This window comes from Etheostoma spectabile, chromosome 17 (genome assembly GCF_008692095.1).
Source record: "Etheostoma spectabile isolate EspeVRDwgs_2016 chromosome 17, UIUC_Espe_1.0, whole genome shotgun sequence".
Classification (NCBI taxonomy): Eukaryota; Metazoa; Chordata; class Actinopteri; order Perciformes; family Percidae; genus Etheostoma; species Etheostoma spectabile.
This window is the reverse complement of record NC_045749.1, coordinates 16,559,490-16,582,176: the sequence shown is the minus strand read 5'-3', so window position 1 is coordinate 16,582,176 and position 22,687 is coordinate 16,559,490. Positions and strand designations below refer to the sequence as shown.

General features: G+C 42.9%; 1 protein-coding gene across 4 annotated transcripts in view; it reads left to right on the top strand.

Moving 5' to 3' along the window:
- Window positions 1-14,053: 14,053 nt before the first annotated feature.
- unc5b (unc-5 netrin receptor B) overlaps window positions 14,054-22,687 on the top strand; it is a 48,739-nt gene continuing 40,105 nt past the window's right edge. For 3 of the 4 annotated variants that reach the window (XM_032541082.1, XM_032541081.1, XM_032541080.1), the window contains exon 1: window positions 14,055-14,979. Coding sequence is in view for 1 of the 4 variants with exons in the window: in XM_032541083.1 (XP_032396974.1) it covers window positions 14,892-14,979 (88 nt within the window). In the remaining 3 variants the exon portion in view is untranslated. Of the gene's footprint in view, window positions 14,980-22,687 lie in introns of all 4 variants that reach the window. The other variant, XM_032541083.1, reaches the window with a different exon arrangement.

The window sequence follows — 22,687 nt, the reverse complement described above, 5'->3', positions numbered from 1 at the left end:
TGTGTGTGTGTGTGTGTGTGTGTGTGTGTGTGTGTGTGTGTGTGTTTATGAACACACAAGCCATTTGTATTCACATTTATACGGGAGAGAAAACAATTGATGATATTGTTTGCAGTGTTCTTTTCTCCAAACTTCAAAAACTGCAGAATAACATAATTTGAAATATATAAATATATCATTCTTTTGTGTTATTGAGGAGAAAAGGACAGGGAAACAGACAGCAGCATTTCTCTGCCTGAAGCACTTTAACTGATCATATATGTCTCCTATCAAAAGCTATGAGCTGTTTAATAGTTTGAATATAACCTCTTCATTTGTCACAGGCAATAATCACATTGTAACTCAGCTTTAATGGTGATGTGCAAAACCATAATGTGAAATCATTACTGTGTGTGCATGCGTGGGTGGGTGGATTTCTGTAAGACAAGGATCTCTGCACATCCCTTATTAAAGTTGGATAAAATTGATATTATAACAACTCAGTTTTTGACACATATTAAAGTCTCATCTTTTAAGGCCCTCTGTGTTTTTGCCTTTTTTTTTTCCTGGAACAAAGCAACTGTTTCTGACAATCTTAATCTAAGAGAGGATCCTGGGAGGTTCAGAATTTCAGTCATGAAGACAAAAGGATAAAAAAAAAGTGTTTGGATGAAAGCTATGCAATACATTCTAATGAGCTAACAGGAGATGAGTGTTGCATTTATATGCCCACTGCATTCACATCCGTACCTCATAACTGCATTCCTTGTAAATAAATATGAGCAATCAGCTAAGAAGGGCAATAAAGCGCCCATAAAGAGCTACAAACAGTGAGATGGGAGGAAATTGCTTTTCTACACACACAGATGGACAGACAGACATAGAGAGAAGAAGCCACATAGAAAGAAAAAAAAAGAAGAGGCACAATCGCTTTCTTTGACCTCTATATCTAAAGGCAAGAGGAATGAAAAGTTCATGGTATTTAGACCATTTGAGCTCAACCCCGGTAACAAAGAGCTAACAACAGGCAGCAATAGTGGTCTGGAAGCAGAGAAAAAGGGAGTCAGAAAGGTTAAAAAGAAGTGTCGTATCCTCGGTTCCCTCAGCCCTGCGGCGTAGGGTCACCTCAGAGACTGGAGACAGAATTACCCAGCAGCCCCGGCTGCTCGCAGGATCAGGCGGACAAGGGGAGAGGACGAGAGGAGTTAATGAAGGGAAGAGACGGTTCGGGTCCCCTGAGGGCCTCCAGGCACCTGCCTGGCAAGCTCCCATCGCCCGGCCTGCTCTGATTGGCTAATTATGAACATGGATTTAGCCCAGAGTTACATCACTGATTGATTGGAGTGTTTTAAGTCTGTCTTTGGTCTCTCACTACCTCTCCTTCCTATCTCTCTCTCTCTCTCTTTCTCTCCCCCTCTCTTCCTATCCCTCTCTCTCTCTCTCCGTGGACACTCTAGGTCGCTGGACTCCCACTGCCGGGACTCACGCAGCACAGTAGCAGCAGGTGACGGTCCTTCTGCACAATGTGCACACACGGCTTCCACTGTGGTGATTTTGTCTCTCAGCTGACGTAAAATTCATTCAAGTGTTTAAAATATTTGAATCTACAGATAATTACTAATTACAGCCTAATAAGTGACAGAACATTTTTCAAATGGGAAGCAAGGGAAGAAAGGCCGTGGTCTAATTTACCTTGGGTCAACATAATTCCAGTAATAGATGTTATTTGCTCCCACCGTGGCTGTGGAGGTGTGATTAAGTAAGAGTTGCTATGTTTGCTTATATTCATTCATCAGCGATTAAGTAGCTGCCGGTCCAGTAGTGTGTCTGGTTCAGTAGACTTTACATTGAAAGCTAAAGGGAGTTAATGCTGTGCTTGTGACTGTTTGCATTAGTCATGCCTGTTAATGTGACTGCGCTTTCTCTATAAAAGTATTTTGTCTTTCCCACAGATCCAAGGGAATTTGTTGGATTCGGCTTACTCTTTCTAGAAGGTTTGACTCTGCCCTGTTGCCCTTTGCTACATAGCATTCCCCCTCTCTTTCCCCTTTCATGTCTTTAGCTGTCATATATAATGAAATGCCTAAAATGCCCAAGAAAAATCTTTTTGAAAAAAGAAGGAATTACAAGTCATTAATTCCTACAACATAAGCCGTCAAAGTTAATATCAAAGCAGTCTGAAAAAAGATATTGGATGGATATTCAACGCATCTTTAAATCCGCTACTATGTACATGCGTAAGAAAAGCTTCCCTTTTGTTTCCTTATGTGCCTCCAGTTCAAACTGAGAGCACGACACGCCGTGTGACTCTACTTGTAGAACATGAGATGAAAAAGCAGTGAAAACAGGCTGAGATCATGTTGCTTGTGTGAGTGCGTGTCTCTATTTTTCCATGCGTCAGATCAGTTAGAATCCATTCTCAGTGCTCTGGGAGGAAACACAAGTGCAGGCGCTCAATGTTTTTCACAGTGGGATGGAAACACTTTGCCTGTACACAACCAAAGCTTTACTGGGATGTTCGAATCCTGAATCCCAACCTACATTGGCGGGGGGGTGGGGGGGTGGGGGGAAGGAGAACGAGCAGATTTAGCTCCGTGATTCTAGCCCGCGCAACTGTTCAGGATGTCTCCCTCTATTTTGTGGCAGTGCATCCTGGACATCTATAGCAGTCCCGGGAAGCCCGAAGGGTGGCTGGGGGATTAGCGCCGGCCTATCTCTTCTGAGCTGGGAATTAATTAAGAAATTATGAAAACCGGGCAGGGTGGGGGGGCGTTAAATATGCATGAGCCTTGATTGGGACGTTTGTGATTGTGTAATCTAATTTCAACTGACGGACATTCCCTGTCAGCCAGGTAGATAACACACCACAAAAACACACACACACACACACACACACACACACAACAATAATGCTTTCAAGCTACACAAAAACAGAACCAAAGATCACACTCACTGTTGACAGAATTAGAATGTTGAGCATCTCATTATGTTAATTAAAATGAGGTGATCAGTGTGGATTAATCACCACAGTAATGAGGATTGAACAGCAGATTATGTCTTCTTACCCAATCCATATAATTGTATTTGTAGAGGCATGAGATTAATATGCTAGCATTCAATTAATGATAAAATGATTGATTTAAGCACGTGTTTCACTTTGTAGTTCTTTTGGAGTGTGACAGGGGGATTTTGACTTTTGTCTCCAACTGGATTATTTGTTGGAGGTGTTGGTGGATTCCACTGGGATTTTCTGTGTCTCCGCAGCTTCTCTACTGGTCTCTTTTCGTCTTCATTGATGGACTTGAAGGCCTGTTTTCAGCAAAGATTCATCATGTCCTACTGAAAAATTCTTCCTCTAGAAGACTCAAACAGACTTGATACCAAACAAGGGATCATATACGTATCCAGAGAAAGAGACTCATTTTCAGTACACATGTGCAGCACAGCAATGCAATATAGGTCTTAAGCTTAACCACAAATACACACATGATATGAACACACACACATGCACACAGGGCTCCCATTCCCTCTCAATCACCTGCAAGTCTATCGAACCAGGTGCATTCTCCTTCCTTTCAGTTATTTTGCTTTTTCTATTTATTGATATGCACATCGGCATTTTTTTGAAAGCTGCATCAATAGTGCTGAAATATCACCTTTCAGTACTCTCCCTGTCGTAAGGCTTAACAACACCGTCTTTAATTAAACGAAGGTAAGCCTATTTATATAAATGTGAGGAGCAAAACTCCGAGCTTTTTATATTTCACTGTATGCTCCAGTTCACTAAAGCACTGCAGAGGGAACCTCCAGTATTTAAACTGGTCCCCAGTGTTTGAACTCTGCTCAGAAAGCAGCACATAAAGCAGAGAGATGAGAGGATAGATACAGAGAGGGGAGCAGAGATGAAAGGCTGTGGTGTTCCCTCCAAAGGGAATGTGGGAGCCCAGGAGCATGCTTACTCATGTTGTTTGATTGTTCCTTTGTCTCTTTTAGTCACAGAAGGAGCTTTTTTGAAGCCCCGAGCACAGGAAATGTGACAGGAGGAGGACTGCAGGACTGATGTTTCAAGTTTACATCCTTGCTGCTTTACACATTGTGGGATTACTTTGAACTTTGTTAGATTATACAACAAAGGAGGCCAGAATTCATACAGATGGAGGTTTTGTTCAACTAACACCCATCACCCAGTGATTCCTCAAATAACAATCATGTAGAAGTTGAGAGGAGCAGATGTGTCTCCAGCAGCAGGTGTCCACCTTTCCAACCCTGTCTGTTCCCTATAAGCAGGTGTGATACTTGCTCATTAATTCTATCCCTGGTTATGACCTATTGTACACTATAGTGGTGCGCTATTTGTTCTCCTCCACCATAGAGTTATGTTTTTCATTTAAGAAAAGGTAATCCAAAAAAAAATAGAATTTAAAGATCAATTTTTCTGTCATTTTTGTGAGAGATGTATCACACTTTGCTACAGCATCTTCTATTTGTATTTCATGTGGCATGAGAAGTGGCTCATATTTCATTCTTATGTTGATGTTTATTCATCAATAAATGTCTATGCTATCTGCACTGTGCGGTTAAACAGCCTTCATTGTTGCTTTTTGGTCATTTGCATCAGCTTCTGTTAAAGAAAAGCTATGAACAGAGTGATATTTCAGTCAAATTACTGGTAAATGACTAAAAACGTTTTTTCCTCCATGCTTATCACAACAATATGACCTCATTCCATACACCGTATAAGCTCCACTCCCTGATTTGCAGCTTCTGTAGATTCAACCTCAACAGACTGCTTTGCATGGATTTGGCTGGTAAGCATAGATGGATTTGCATCTCTTGAAAAGAAGAAGCACCTCAACTGCCGGAGCACAAAGGTCAGTGATAAAAACGTGTACATGGAAACATGATAAACTCTGTTCTTCTAACCTCTGAGTTCTTCAACAACCTACCAATATATTGATCATCCCCATTTACAGATGTCCATTGCAATTTGTGATAAGGCCACTGTGGTCACAATATTCTCATGCAAGACTTCTATTTAAAGCTATGGAATCTATTAATTTAATAATAAACATAACATATACAGTATTATACATTGCAGAGTGTTGTAATAATAGTCATCAGAGATGTTACGCACAATCATTTAGTGCTGGAAAAGTGCTATTATTTCCACAGTAACCATTTTACATCCCTCTCCCTCCTCCTCATTTTACCTCTCTCCCTATCCCTGCTGGCTCCCCACCTCCAGAAACGAGGGGATATTGGTACGATGGGAAACCAAGTCTAGGCAAACAAAGCACGCCCACAACCTGGGCTTTTTATGGGCTAATAAGAGGACCACCGGCTGGCTGTACTGTGGGGTCAGCTCCTGTGTTATCCATCCCTTGTCTGCAGAAATCCAACCTATTATTATCAACTTGATTGGCCGTCCAGTCAGACACCTAATAATAGTGTCTATTCAGCCAGCGCGAGGAATGTGGAAAACCTGTCACTCGGCTCTATCGGCTTTTCTCTGTCTTTATGCCTGGGAAGGTAAATTGGAATATCAAATTATTTTGACTGGTTGATATTGTGCAGTAAGCCATGAAGCCACCCCTATTGTGCCATGTTGCATCATAGGATGCTATTGAGTCTTGTCCAGGCAAGCCTCACATGTGGTAAATCAAACACTTAATTATACAATTGAAACAAATTCACTGTTGTGATATTTGAGCAGAGGCCATGTTTCCTGTTTTTGTCGCACTATCTTGCATTTTTTTCAAAAGTGTGAAGCACTGCTTTTGTTTTGTTTTCTATAGCTGAGAAACCACTCTAATATGTCAGGCAAAACAACAGTTTCATTTCAAATTCACCAAGATAGCTTTATGAATCTGAATGTTATTAAATCAAAAAATGTGCAGTTAGGCAGCCCTTCCTCCTGCTCGATATCATGTTGTGACGCTAGTGTAACATATCAAATCAAACCATAATTCTTAGCAAATCTCACCCTTCTAAATATGAAGCAGTTCTTTTGTAACATGGTAACTGTATTCCGTTGTAATTATATAATCTGTTTGTGCAATTATGTTAATCACAAATAACGTACATCAAATTGGCACAGTTATTTTGTTTTTGCCTCAATCTCAACTCAGAAGTGTATCTTGGCAACTCTTGAGTATTATTTTCATACAGAGCTGTCAGCGTTTCCCACCAGATCAAGGCTTTGATTAATAAAATGGGCCTCCTAGTCCCCTCCAGCCTATTCTCACCTTCTCCCTTTACATTGCCTTTGCAGCACATGCTTGTTTCCTAGTGTCTGCCCCTTTGTCAGTTTCCTTCCTTAGTCTCATTCACTCCATCTGGACATTGCTGTTGCTCCATTTCAGCCTTACCACCTGCATGAATAGAGAATTCCTTTCTCTATTCTTTTGCTCCCCTTTTCTCTCTTTACTTCTCTCTCTTGCTGCCTCTCTGGAGCTCATGGTAAATGATGCATGGTAGACTCACAGCCGCTGAGCAATCATTAGTGAGGTGGTACAGGTGAACGGGAGCGATGGATGATGAAGTGAGGGAGGGCTGGAGGGAGTAACAGAGGACAGCAAAAGTCATGTTTCCACCCTATGGCGGATCCCTATATCGTCACAAAACTTGAAGTTGTTTGTGTAAAACGCTAGTCTGTGGCGTTTCTTATGCCAGTGGTCATTAATCTAGACACATAAGCACACATGCATACACAAATACATACAACAGTGAAGCCATAATGTTGCTTTCACAGATGAAACACTGACTTACAGTGTCCTAAAGCCCAATGCTACCATAAAAAACAAGTCTGGACTGGACTAGTATATATATAATGTGCTGAGCAGCCAATATTATGAAGTGTACATAATGCTTCCCTCATGAAATATCATCACTCAACAATGCCCTGACGCCCCTCACCATAAACAAAATCTATGTTTATAGTTCATATCAGGGCTAATAAACTGAGACATTACCTGACAAAGGCCCACAGTGGGTAGGAAACTCCACATGTGGAGCTTACTGGAGGCAAGATTCAGAGCACAGGATGTTTTTCCCAATTCTAATCCATCAAGTAAATGTTTGCTATATAATGGCAGTAACATTGTGGTTTCTAATAGCTGATGATATCATTGTCAGCTTTATAGCTGTCAAATTCTAACAGATGTTTAATTAGTGTTCACACCCACTCTTCACTGCAGCTCCTAGTCTCACCACAACACGTGCATGTCCTTCTTTCTGCTTCCAACAACTCATACTGTATAGACACAGTTCCTTTAGTTAGTCTTAAGAAGACAAGTAAATGTGTAAAAATAATACACACACACATATACACACAATAGCATGAGCGCTACAGCTGTTGTGAGATCAGTGGTGGAAATGTACATTTACTTAAATTCTGTACTTTTTGAGGTTCTTGTATTTCACTTGGGTATTTCCATTTTATGCTACTTCACAACTGAACTGCACTATGTGTCATGACAGTGTCATGACAGTGTCATGACACTGTCATGTGTTCATGACAGTATCACGTCACTCTTATGTAGATACTTTCAAGTAAAGTGTTACCAAATATTATACTTGTTACTCCACTACATTTATGTAACAGCTATAGGTAATTCTTCATAAAAATACATGATAAGCTTATAAATTACAATGCCTTGTTAAAACGTTGAAGCTCCTTGTGTCATTTCAGATGCCTACGAGTTGTTAGTTCCACCAAAGAGTTTCCCTTCTAAAACTTCTCACATTTTTTCATTTAAATGACTACTGTATTTGAGGCCCAGAGAGGTAAAACTCTACAACTTTTCACCAAAAAAATGCATACTTGTGTGTATGTATTTTTTACCACCAATTGCTTTATGTGGTGAAATATGGTAAAGGTGGCACTGGTAATCAGTTTAAATGAGTTCAGCTGATCAAGCCCTTGGTAATTAGTTTGAATGAGCTCAGCTGATATGATCAGCTGACCATGTATGTACCCGATGTATATACTTGTGCCACTGCTGAATGCCATTTGCCTGAGGAAATGTTGCAGCGCAATAAAACATATGGGAGAATTAGCAGAGCATCTCATTCTTTTCAGTTGTACCAAAAAAAGCAGACACAAGTTTGTGTTGTTGTTGTTGTTTGTTCTTCTTTCCTTTGCTACCCTATTAATCATCTCATGGCCCCTAGTAACCTCTCCTGGTAACCTGGATTAAACAAGCTACAGTATCTGTATAGAGAGTGATTCAATTTAGTTCCACGTAAACCTGCTACAACAGTAAAATGCTGCTTACACATTGATGCATCAGTTTTAACATTCTACTGTAACCTTTTACTGCTAAGTACATTTAGCTGATAATACTTCTGTACTTTAATCAAGTATAATTTTTCTGTAGGATGTTAAATACAGGACAATGTGGTGTTGATACTTTTACTTCAGTAACGGATCTCTTCCTCCACTGGGTTGAATGCAGCTGAGGTCCTAATGATCCATGCTTCTCAACATGCATCACTCACTTCCAACTGTAGCATCCCTCAGCTGTATACATTACATTTCTAGTCATTATCTTAACAGAGTGGAGATATGAAACAGTTGTAATCTCCTTGGGGACTGGTCTTTCTTTCTACACTCTTGCCCAAGTATTCAGTGCAAACGGCCATCATGTTGCTCCTTGGTCTGCTGTTTACTAATGATGTCTGTGTACGGCTGAGAGGAGAGCTCTGATCGTGACCATTAGAGAATAAGATGAGCGTTAAGCTTCCTATCTTTCCTGAGTATCAACAAGTACAATTTGGATATGAAAGTAAGTCCAACAGAGCGATCATATCTGCTGCGGTATGATGTTTGCGGCAGAGGAATTCTCTACTTAGAAATATGCCTTTATGAGGGCTACATTTAAATCAGCTTTCCTATGTTTAAATACACTTTGGGTAAATTGTTTTGAATTCAGGAATAGATGCTGACCTTTCTGTATATGAGAACAATTTTGATATGTTTGTCAAGGTGCTGTATCTGTAAAGTGTGGTAGAGTTAGATGCATATTAAAAGCAGCCTGCAGACAGATTCTCTCAATTTTCACATAGTTCTGTCACATTTAATTGTATTATCTTTTTTACCCCCCAAAGCAGAGGGAGAGCAGAGTTTCTAGGACAACAATCAGTGTAATTGTCCTAAGTCTAACACACGCAATCTGCTAAAAGCCCCCGAAGCGCAAAGGCCCAGGTGTACCCAGGGATTACAACGGTGGAGGACAGGTGAAGTCAACGCACTGACACACATACACACACACACACACACATACACACACACACACACACACACACACACACACACACACACACACACACACACACACACACACACACACACACACACACACACACACACACACACACACACATGAACAGGCTGATTGAAGCTCACAAGACCCTCAACGGGCCAGGGGTTGATAAAATAAAATAAAAACCATTTTCCAAAACAGGAAAACAGTTTTCCTTGTTTTTTGTTTTGTTTTTTAAAGAAATAGTTCTAGTGAAACATGTCCATATATATTTAGGCCTGTAGATTTTCCAGAGCAGTGGTGGAATAAGTATTCAGATCCTTTACTGAAGTAAAAAAAGAAGTGTGCAAGTAAAAGTAGATATAAGTAATAGGAAGAAGACCTACACTTTACACATGCATTAAATGGAGAGATGTCAGAGCAAAGGGTCTGCCCATGGACAAGCACCTCAAGCAGTTGGGGATTTAGTGCCTTGCTCTGCAGTGCTCAGGAGGTGAACTTGCACCTCTCCATCCACCAGTCCACACACATTTAATACAGCTGAAGCTGTTATCCGACGCGAGTAAGCAACTGCTATGCTGTATATGTCGGAGATCAGAGTCCTCTGGAGAAACTAGGGCTTAATTGTCTTGCTCAGGGACATATTGACTTATATATATTGCAGTGGGAATTGAACCCAGATCTAGGTGTCTGACCACACCAAACCATAGGCATGTGTCATTTCCAGTGCACCACCTCCATGTATACTCCCATACTTGGATCGTTCAGGGACTTGAACAGAGACTCTCCAGTTCCAGTTCCTGAATTATCTTCATGGTCAGACTCATCTACCAGTCCATATAGAACTAGCTCAGGTCTGCCTTGCGCCAGCTCCTAATTATGCTGTTGTAGTTTTAGACTGCCGGGGGACTTCCTTCCTTTGACACACTGCGCTCCTCTCTTCTCTCTCTTTCCATCTGTGTATATCCATGTCCCAAAATTGCATGTTACTAACCTAGCTCTGGGGAGCTTTCCCCCGGAGCCCTTGTGTTTTCTGTCGCCCAGCAAATTTTCTTGGATTAGGGTAGTACCCTAATCCTGGTTGTAGCTGTCGCCGTGGTCCTGCTCCGCCCTTCTATCCCCTGCTACACCCTGCTCTGCTCTGCAGCATCCTGCTACACCTGTGACGCCCGGCAGTGCTCAGCTACACCATGAACTACTGCAACTACTATTTCTAGTCATGGTTCCATTATCATTTATTGTGACTATTATTGCCACTGTTCATCACCCCCCCCCCCAACCGGCCCCGTCAGACACCGCCTTCCAAGAGCCTGGGTCTGTCCGAGGTTTCTCCCTGAAAGGAAGTTTTTCCTCGTCACTGTCGCACTAAATGCTTGCTCTTGAGGGAATTACAGGAATTGTTGAGTCTTTGTAAATTATAGAGTCTGGTCCAGACCTACTCTATCTGTAAAGTGTCTTGAGATAACTTGTTATGAGTTGATACTATAAATAAAATTGAATTGAATTGAAAGTAGAGAAAAAGTATTATGCAGCAAAATGTACTTAGTATCTCAAATAAAAGTACTAATTAATAATTATTATAAAGTAGCATTGCCATCGTAATATTATTATATATTATATTACTGAATTCTTGTAACCGATGTAATGTGTAAACAGCATCATGTATCTAATGGTTGATACGGAACACATTTAATTACTTTACATACTGAGGGTGAGTTTAATTTAAACCAATGTAGGTTACCATATTTTTTAAGATGATCATATGTTTTGTAAGCAAAATATGAATCTGTAAATGAACTAACTACAGCTATCATTTAAATGTAGTGGAGTAGAAAATTATAATACTTACCTCTGAAAAATAGTGAAGCAGAAGTAAGATTTTCAAAGACATGTTGCTGTTGAGTTTGAAACATAATCTTTAAATATTTCAGCAGCACAATGTAAATTTAATTCACCTCTTTCGCAATGGGGTAAAGGAAGATTTCCCAAACATTGGCACATGAAATCAAAACTTCCTGGATGGCTTTTAAGAAAATATTGAGATTTTATTTTGATATTGGGGTGACCTGAAACTTTAAACATCCAAAGAAAATGTCAGAGGACACCACTCTGAAATACTGCGTAATAAATCTGTGAACATCCACCCCAAGCCAAACTCTAATGATGGGTATTATTCATTTTTCCATGGATGATGTTATCTTGGTCAACAGAAAGCCAGACTGCAGATTGGCTGCTTTATTTTTGCTTTATTCACTGCTACCAACATCTATTAAACAAGTTCTCCCCTGGCCTGCAAGAAATAATTAGTCTACTGGATAGGTCAACTTAATCATTCCTGAAAATAATATTCAATTATCTCCACAGCAACTTCTAGAGCATGTCTCCTATTTTTAGACCCCCTCTGTTTTACAGAGATAGGAAGTTTGATCCTTTTTATGTCAAGCCTGCAACACAAAGCAACGGAGAGTTGGCGGTGCTAAACAGTCTTTGGCAGATAACCTATTACGCCTTAATAATAGCCTAGCTTTCTCTTTGTCTCTTCCTCTGTATGGTGCACCGCATATGATTTTCATCCCACTCGATTATGGCTCTCCTTTCCCACCGTTTTTCTCTCCAGTTTTCTGTTGGGTGCCCTTGACTTGTATCTTCAATTAGTCTTAGCAAACAGCAGAACAAAATAATAACTTATGGCAAGTTCAACATTGTTATTATCCAAGTAATAATTGGAGATATGTGTTGGAGGGAAGGAAGAAAGGGCAAATTCTAAACTGTTAACATCCTCCGTGACCTCATCAAGGTAGGAGATGTGTCACCAAAGTCAGTCAGTCAGTCACATAAAAACGCTTCAATGAGCTCTTCAACCCCAAAGTGCTCCATACACCAAATCAAGAATCACTGCTAAGTGAGGCAATGACAAAAAGATGGTGGCTGATGTCACCTAAGTAAATACTCAATATACTCATAAAGCAGAGCACAGCATTTATATGACAGAACAGAGCAGTAGAAGTGGCACAAAAACACAATCAGAAACAACGGCATGCACAGACATGTAAACAGAAAATGCATTTGCAGCTCCACGAGAAAAATCTGCCTCAAACACAACCTGCGAACTCCATTTCACGCATAACCTCCTCTTGTTCTCACCGTCCATGTCAATGTCTCTCTCTCTCTCTCCGTCCCCGTCTCCATCCCCCTCCTCCTACCTCTCTCACCAGTCACAATAAAGACTTTGAGAATAAATGAATAATCCAGAGTGTATTCTGTGCTCCAGGAAACAGCATAATTGTGGTCGGGAGGAGGGAGGCACTGGGACTCATCACTTGTCCAGACAATTTATAACCTTTGAAGTTGTATTTGAGCAAAGTACAGCTATGCTGTTCTGTTGCCAAATACTGTACTGTCACATCTTAGAGAAGGGCCCCGCTTTAGGCTGCATACATACTGGCTCTCTGTCTGCCTCACCCATGCTTAAAACTCCGGGCTTTGCTCTGTTTCACTCTGAAGTATCTTATTTAATCTTGAGCATGTCACACTAAAGTGTTAACCCAGTCTTAACATACAAGTCATCCAAGGAGAAACTTTCCCCTCACTGACCATCAATGTGACTCAGCAGCAGAAGGAATGAGACTCAGTATCAGCCAAAGAGTGATACCGCCCATAAACAGAGATGTTGGAAGTAAAAATCGGTGACATTTTCTTAGAAAAAGAATGCCTCTTTTTGTACTTCTTATCAGTAATTCACTAAACCATACAGCAAATGGGTGACAAATTAAAGAAAGAAAAATAACCAGAGTGGCTTCAATTCTTCTTGACATAGATTATTAGAGTCTCTGGATCTCTACTGGAGGTATGTAACACCATTCTTCTACAGATTTCCCCTCATCAGTGTTTTGATGATGGTGAAGAAAATCTCCCACAGCATAACTGGTTTCACACTGGTGACTGTAACATGAGATTCCTTTTCATCCTCATCAACTCATTCCACTGTATGGATGCCATGAATTGTGTAGGTATTTCAAGTGCACAGGAAGTAATACATTTTGAGCTTCCAGAAGCATCAACAACAGGGATTTATTCATATCGAATTGAAAGAGGAAATTAGCAGTTGTGAATGTTGCCACGGCTTAACAGAAGAAGAGAAAGAAACTCAACAACTTAAAGAGGATGCCACTGTTATAAATTATATATGATCTCAGGAAAAAACTCAGATTTGTCCAACATAAAAAAAAAACACATGTAAATTGAGGTTGGGAAGCTGAATTTACTGTAATAGTATATATCTGCACTATCACGGCTTTACAGCATTTAACGTGAAAGCACCTTCAACGCCAAAACAATACTCACCTCTTCATCATGCGTCCTGTGGTGTCCTCTCACCAATCAGACACCATCAGCTCCATCCAGTCATACAGGAAACCACTTTGATTATGAAGACGTCTGCTGAAGATCCAGTCAAGTGTCGTCCTCATTAGAGTTTGGCTCATTTATGAAAGGGTGCTCTCTTGTGGCCACTGGGAGTAAAATAGCCTATGACCCAGGGATGCGGGAGGGATAGACTGACAGGAAGTAAAATGCTCTCATAAAAGCAAGACGGGTGCTGCTGGACTTCTTTTATAGACTCAAGATAAGCTGCCCACAGACTATTCATATTAGGAAGGGCCAGCGAAGAAAGAGGATTGTCTATGTCATTGCATTGAAGTTATTAGATTTGCAGATAGATAGATAGATAGATAGATAGATAGATAGATAGATAGATAGATAGATTAGCATGAAAGAAACTCACAATCCCCTTACTCTGAATCCGGATCAGTGCGCTGCGCTCTAGGGTCCGGGTTTTCTCTTTCTCCCCTCCCATCTATTTCCTCCTCGCTTGCCACTAGTTTACCTTCACTTGTTCAGCCTTAACTCCGAGAGCAGGAGGAGGAGGAGGATGGTTTATGATTGGCCAGGCGGGGACTGGTAGTCCGGAGGCTGGCATTGTGCTCCGCGTTGATCCCCCGTGTTCTTGTTTACACCTTGCGGACCGGGCCCGAGACAAGACACCCAGGGGCCCCCAGAAGAGCCAGTCTGCAGCGAACGCGGCGATCTGACAGAATCTCCCCGTGGTAGCCTACTTCTTTTATATGGTCGCCAACCAAGTTACTCTTTTGCTCGGAATCGGACTCCCTCTCGTCTAAATTAACCTCCCCATCCAGAGCAGCAATGCGTCAAACTTTTTGGTGACTTTTTTGTGGCACCTCTGCGCTCATGGGTTGCAGTCGAGCAGGGTCCAGTTGCAGCTGGAAATGAAATCTACCAGGAATTGTAGCGGCAGATTGTTTATTCATATTCACAGAGTGTGATAACTACGGACCTCTTCAAACTTTGATTACGGGCGGAAATTACACCCTTTCAATCATTCTCAGACATTCACAAGCCGCATGGTGATGGATGTGTTTTGAGCGTCGCAGGCTCCGAAAGTGAACTATTTACTAAAACAACGACACCCAACATCAGTTACTGTACTCGTTGGCATTTCACTATTTCCTGAGAAATCTTTTAAGGGAGTGGGGGTGACTTTTGTTGGACAAGAGCCACTTCTGAAGCACCGCAGGTTATACGCTGTGTGGGGAAAACCCGGGACGTTTCGCAACGGCGTAGCCGGAAAAGATGCTCTCTGTTCGGATGCAGCGCGACCAATGTATCGGTCCTCTGGTTCTCCTCCTCGTTGTCGGGGGATATGTCGTCTCTGGCACTGGTAAGTTGTGAAATTAAACATCAGTTTATCAGTAGTAATCATGTGAAATACTGTACACAGGTAACACGGCGCAACATTTACAAAACACTTATGTGCGCACAGACACACAAAATCGCTTGTTTTTGTTTTATTTTGAACAAGTCAATAAATGAGAAAATAATTCGACTTTGGACTTTTTACTAAATGTGTCCAGCCTCAAAGTTACCTTCACGCCCTAACTTTTGCTCCATGTGATCGCCCACTGACAGCACTTTCTTTACAATTTAGTAAAGTATTCAGCCTTCAGCTCAGAGCTCTCTTTTCTACTCGGAGCGGAAAAATCAAACTCCCCCGGTGCGCAGGGAGTGATTAAGGTTTTGCTCCATGCCTCCTTGCCTTCTCCAAGAAGGGAAAAAAGAAAAGCCTTTGTGAGGAGCGATGGAGCGCTTGAAGTGCTTTAGCAGAAGAGTTTCATTTATTTATTTTCTCATTGCGAGATCCAAATGCAGTGGCAGTTGTCTTGGTGCAAGTTGTGTCTGAAATACTGAACACACCCACTTGATTGTAAACCATATTTTTTTTTAAATCATTATTTTATAAGAATTAGTATTTCAGTACGAACAGAGCATGCCTTGATCAGTGAAGAGCAGACTTCTCTCTGTGGGTTGCTCCGAGTTAATGCCCTCAGAGACTGCAGCAGCTCTCATGGAGATGAAATCACCTGGTACACAGGGCAGGTCACTGCTGAGCTGAGGAGACAGGACCTGGACACCAAGGTGACACTGCCCCTATCCAGTGTGAGATGAATGATTTCACCCAGTGGGGCCCAGGGGTGTGCGAGCCTATACTTTTCCTGCCCTCCCTTTGCCAAATAAGATTGAAATGCAAGGCAGAAATCTGAGGGTTTAGTAGATTGTGGATTAGGCTCGATTTACAGTAGGAATAAAAGGACAATGTAGACAGCAATGAGTGCAGCATCTACACAAGCTTTTCTAAAAGACCACTCCAAGGAATAAACCTGACTCTCTGCTGAGGAATTTCTTTTACTTAATGACAGCAGTAATCTTTTGGAGGACACACAGACTGTCTGTCCAGGTCTGTTGCCATTTCTTTGAATGGCAATAAGAACCCCTGGCAGGTCTTTGTGTGTGTGTGTTATTCCTGAACAGGCGGAGCAGAAAAGCAGCTTACGTTTATTAAAATTGTGGACCGTTATGAAATCCTTGCATGCAATGAGAAACGTTGATACAAGCAGTTGAGGATTGCAGTGAGGTCCTGTTTGGGGAGCAGAGTGTAGGAGGAGGGGGCACAACAGGGGACAATAGCTCAGTGTGCCCCAGTAAAGTTTCTGTCTGGGAGAGAGGGAGGAAGAGATATATTTAGGGAATGCATGATGGGACAGACAAATTGCATTTATCTTCTCTCCCATTGTGTGTGTATATACTTTTTCTCTGCCGCCTCCCCTCAGATGTCTCCTGTCTCGGTCTCTGCCCGCATTGTGGATGTGCTGAGCTCACATTTCTGCTATGGTGCTCCTCTTTCTGTGTTGACATACACATTAATTACCCAGACTGCCAGGAACACTTGTCTGGAGTAACTACCCTGCTGTCCGCTGCCTCTCTCTCTGTGTGTGTGTCATTATTAATGACTTCATCAGAATTAGAAAACCGACATACGGGAAGTGTGTTTACACACTGATTGTGACACATCAGGATTAAATGAAGACAATCAGGTTCCCAGTAAGCCCTGAGGGTGGAAGGGTCAAGAGATCAGTGTCCAGACTAGAATATCAAGACAGGAGGAGAGCGAGGGTGAGCGTAGCGAAGGGGCAGTCGAGTGTTCAGAGTTAGGCAGCGTAGCATGTCAGACACTCCCATAGAGGCTGGGTGAATAGTGACACTCTTCTAGGATGTGCTGTCTCATTTGTGTTACGTGTGGGAATCCTCTAGCTCCTGAATAACAGTGCAGTCGCTGCATGAAAGACTCTTTAATATTATACGTGAGCTAATAACTGAAAACAGTTGTTGCCCTTCTCTAAACACTTCAGTCAGAAGAATTCTGTAATTTTCTGACTGCTAAATTTCAGATGCTTGAAAGGGAGGCTAACCTCCATCAAAAACCAAAGTACATTTGGCCTCAAAGACGCTCAACAGATTGAGATGTCAGATTAGATTAAAGTGTCTCTGAAACATGTAGTCATAACAAAAGGCCTGCCAGGCTGTTGCATCTGCAGAGATTTGGACAGGTGGTTGGGCACCGTGATAAATAAACAGACCGACAGCTCTTTTAGGCCAGGCCACAGGCCAGACTAGTTCCTCAGGCAAGTCCTGCTGGCAGACCAGACCAGGCCACGTTCTGTCCCGGAGTAGTGCATTAGTTTTATGGTCGTGAGACAGCAGGGGATGGGATTGCTGGCCAGCCACTGCCCTCTCTGCTGTATTATTCATATGTGCAAAGTGGTCTTTGTTAATATTTAAAATGTGCTTATGATGCTCAAATTCTTGACATCAGAGACAGCAAAGGAGAAAGAAGTGGGAGGGGAACAGCTGCTCATCTCTCATTGGCGTAACTGACTGAGATGGCTGCAGGGGGTAGTGAAGGATTTTAGGGCACCAATAGGCATTTATAGACAAGATAAAAGACTGGCAGTTTGAGCAAGTGTGCCAATTGCAGCCGGGAGCTGTTGCAAAGGGTGCAAGGAGAGAGGTTACGCAGGGTAATGCTTTCCATCTAAAAGTGTAGAGGAAAAAAACAGAAAGGGGAGATGGAAGAGAAATGAATCCGTAAGAGACACATTGAGATAGATTGATCCCGGGGCATGATTTTTAAATATCCTTTATGAGAAAATAGCGAAAGAAGGTAACTCCATAGCAGTGGCATTCAAGCGTCATTAAACGTCTGGCACAGGCCAGAGAATGAGGCGGCGTGTGTGCGGAGAAGAAGTCGGAAAAGAATGAGAGAACGGCAATTGATGTGCAGCAGAAGGGCCAGGTTAGCAAATCAGCAGAAGAAACGGTGGTTAAGAGCGAAGGATATTGTTGAGGAGGGAGGCAGAGGGTGGAAAATAGAGACACACAAATCCACTTGGGGAATGTTTTTATTAAGGCTCTTATCGATGGAGAGAGCTCACAGTATTAAGAGTAGACATGTTTAATGCTTTGCCAATACTGTGCATGTTAGACTGGACCATAAATCTGCTGCAAACAGCAAGGGCTCTGTAGGAGACAAAATAGCGAGGTAAATGGAAGAAGGAGCTGACTATAAAGAATGGAAAGAGGAATTAGCAGCAGAAGAAAGTTTCGAGCAGAGATTGGCAGACTTGAGATGAATATGGTTTTAAGCACAGGCCATTATTTTCTTCTGCAAAGACAATAAGTTCTCAAAGTATTTAGAATCTGGGATAATAATGATCTAATCAATGCGGCTGAGCTTGCCAACTAATTTAAACTGAGTGTTATTTAAAAAGTGTACAGCATTATCATCAAGTGAAGCTGTTTAAATATTTCATGTAATGCCTCCTCGGATTCTGGTTTCAAAAATGTCTTGTTTATCTCGCCCCAGGTGGTCTCTCCTACCTTTGGGCCTTCATATAAAACAGTAATAAAATGCAGGAATGTTTCACTTTAAAGCCATAGATTTTTTTAAACTTAAACCAATTTTTACTGACCATGTTTATCCCAAGGTCAAAGTAGGTTTTTAAATCGTTAAATGTATTTAATTCTGTCAGCAACTTTTGAAGGCGAAGATTTTGGCACAGGCCTTTTAGATAGCCAGCAAGTGCAGTAAAAAAAAGTTGAGGCTGGAGTTAGAGAGGGGGATGCATAGATGGATGGATGGATGGATGGATGGATGGATGGATGGATGGGTCGGGGGTGGAGGAAGGAGAGTTTCGTGGCAGATGGGAGATTGGAGCTGAGTTGCTGCTGGGCCGGCAGAACAGGGTACCCCCTGCCCCTCCATCCTGCCCTGTGGGGGGTGGGGGGGGGGGGGGGGGGGGGGGGGGGGGGGGGGGGGGGGAGATGGGTGGGGCAGACAGGGAAACAGGAAGAAAACCTCTGTGGGGTTCCATTGTGCTTTAGATGAATAGAAGACTCCACAGAGATTTTTCTGCCCCTTTGTGTCGAGTAAAGGGGGGCAAAACACACACACACACCCACACACACGCCCACACACACACAGACACACACACACTCAGAACTCATTCGCAACTTCCACAGCAGCGACACTTGCATGAGTGTGTATGTTAATGGGGGGCTTTTTCAGATGTGTATTACTGTTGCATAACCACTCACGCACAGATTAAGATCACACCTGCTTGTGATCCGAAAAGCAAAAAAAAAAAGAAAACTGAATCTCATACGAGTGATATGCTAAGACATGCTCGAGGACATCTGACATCAGAAGTACATCACCCACCCACACCCGCGAATGCAAAACGGAGCTACATCCTCGGATGAGGAGGTAGCATTTATTTTTATAATGGTGGAAGACCCGCTGGGTCACTTGGGAGGAGTGAGAGAGTGAGTGCAGGAATTTTCATTTAAGATCTCAGCAGCACTCTGGGCATCGTGACCAATAGGATCAGCATTCACCACGGGGGGGTCTCGCCAGATCCTGAACAACCCCCCTTACCCTAAGACAGAAACATACACACACACAGATATATACACACACACACTTGGTAAAAGTGGTTGCGTTGAGGTCCATAGATCAGAGGCAGTGTCAGCACTTGATTGCCTGTGCTATGGTCCAGCGCTCTGCGTGCGTCCTCGACTAAAAAAAAAGAGGAGTTTTTCAGACCATGTAGATTCCCCTCATCTTCTTAGCAGAGGCTTTTTGTCTTCAAAAGGCAGTTGAGCCAAGTCCACTCAGAGCTTAGACAACCGCCAATCTGCTAATGCTTGTGTTTGTGTCTGTTTGTATCAGAGTGTGTCGTGTGGGCATGGAGAAAATTTCAGTTTTAACTGTGTTAACATGTGCTGCATTAGGGAAGGCGGTGGCAGTTATTTTTATACTGACTTCCTTTTAATGAATGTGGCAGACAAAGCTACATTCCCATACATTAATAAATTGCCATCACTTGTCCCTGTTTCCCCTTCCTCTTCCTTCAGTCTCTTGATAGTCTCATCAGGTGTATTTATAGCTTTATAGTCTCACATATACCAACCTCTGTCATCCATATCTCTTTCACTCCATCATTTTTTTTTTACCCCCAGCCAGCTCTCTGGCAGAGTTTGGGAATTGCTCTTTAGAAGGCAGTGTGAAGAATCCCATTTCTCTAAATGTAACGCTTATTAGGGTCCCATCTGCCCTCAGGGTTCTTATGAATGTGGGGGGTTTGGGTTGCCGTGGGTAGGTAAAGGAGGGGAGTGAGAGGAGCTTTGTCATGCCTGTGTGTAAGTGGATGTGGGTGCCACCGGGGGCTTGTGCGAGGTGGGAAGGGGTTCTTAACACTGCAGAGCACACACCGAGCAGCTGGTGTGTCTAAAGTAGGGGAATGACACACAGACCTCCCCGGAGAGACGGCGTATTGAGCGTACGTGCGCATATCTCCGGCTAAGAGAGGGAACGGAAATGATCCTGCCTCCTTCTGTCTTAATGGCACGCAGCTAGGCAACAGCAGGACTTTCAAACAACTTACCGTTTTTTTTCCTTTCTTGGGTTTTAAATTGAGGCGAATGATGCTTAATGAGTGTATTTGTTATTTGTGATTGTTCGTCGGGTGGCGTGGTGGGTGGGGTTGTGTGATTGGATGCTTGTCAGCAGTGTGCTGTTGTGTTATTTAATGTTGTGACTGTGGTTGATTTAAAGCACCATGTTTGTTTCTCAAGCTCATTGCCCCTTTCAGTAATGGAGAGGTGATTGGCCACTTAATCAGAGATCAACACGGGCACATCCAGACCTTTCCTTTCCTTATCTCTCCTTCTCTTTACGTGTTTTCCTTTCCTTTTCTGTCTGTTCCTCTTCTCTCCCCTCCTCTCTTCAGTTTGAGCTTTAAAGATCGGGCTAAAGGAAAAGGTCTGCTGTGCAATATCAAGCTTCATCCCCGAAACATATGCACACACACACAAGCATGCACAGTAGGGGCAATAATCCCTGTTTTTGCTAAGGCACTCTTGGATCATAACCATAGCAAAGGGAAGAGTGAAAGAATGAGATCTGGCCTCATCCTCTCTTTAATTCCTCCACCCGTCTTCATCACCACGACTTAATTCTTACTTCTCCTCCAGAGGCTTTGACTGGGAGCATTCAAACACACAGTAAAGATTCCGTTCGCGCCTTGGATGCAGGTCTTAATCAAGGGCTGACAGGCTCCTCTTGGCTCGGGTTTGTGTGTTTGCCGTGTGTCCGTGCATGCATAGGCCTTAGTGTGATGTGTACGCGCTGATGGAAAGCCAGTCGTATTACTTACGTAATTCTCCTTTTTCTGCATGGGTCACAGTGGGGTCACACTCCCAGTCTCAATCAGCACACAGCTCGCGCACACACACACATCTCTCTCGCTCTGGCAGGCACTCTGATTGCATGGGAGGAAACCTGGTTTATCCTCCTGGTTCATTCACCAAGCCAGGTGTACGCAAAGTATGCCACCACATGGCACCAGGCACTGGTCGCTGAGGAGTCAGGAATCATTTTAAATGAGCACCGTGTGTAAAGTAGCTGATCGAGGTTAGGTCTAATATGGCAGATGTACCTGCATGTAATTAAGGTTAGATTTAAGTATATGAGCTCACACACGCATCAAGTGTGTCAGCGGGTGTATGTGTTTCAAGCCTCTTACCTGCTGCTGACCAGATGGGCTCAACAGCCGACCTCACGCTCACCTCTTCCTGCCACTCTACTTAGATTAGCTGGTGAGCTGAGCTAAGGCACAGGGGCATTATAATAGACACATCAGCCCACCACCTTCCTCCCCATGCAACGCCCAATCCCGCGCACACACACAGTGTGTGTGTGTGTTAGCAGGTAGCTGGTAGCTGGTTGGGCAGCGCCCATGGCCTGCTGTTAGAGGGATTATGAAAGCAGATGGACAGCCATGCTGACTGGTGAGGGTTCATTAACTCTGTGTGTCTCTGCTCAGAATCTGCTGTTGCTCAGCTTCACTTGCCTCCAAATCCTCTCAGCAACAAGATTTTGAGTGTGTGTGTGGGTGTATGTTGTGTGTGTGTGTGGTGTGTGGTGTGTGTGTTTGTGTGTGGGTGTGTGGGGGTGTGTGTGTGTGTTGTGGGTGTGTGGTGTGGGTGTGGGTGGTAGCAGGCAGGTAGAGAAAGCACTTCACACAAGCAAAATAAAGCCAAAAGATGTTTATTGATCAAGGGATATATGTGAGCTTGAAGTTTCTGCTTGATAGTTTACGTTGATTGTTTCTGCGCCCTCTCATGTGCGTCATCATGTAAAACTGTTCCCAGGTTTACTTAATTTGTATTGCAGCATTCCTTGTCTCTTTTTGTCTCAAAGGATGTTTTTAATATATTAGTTATATAATATAATAATACATGGGGGTGGCAGTAGCTCAGTCCGTAGGAAGTTGGGTTGGGAACCGGAGGGTCGCGGTTTAAGTCCACATATGGACCAAAGTATGGTGGTGGACTGGTAGCTGGAGAGGTGCCAGTTCACCTCCTAGGCACTGCCAAGGTGCCCTTTGGCAAGGCACAGAACCCCCAACTGCACGGGGTGCCTGTCCATGGGCAGCCCTCTCACTCTGACATCTCTCCATTTAGTGCATATA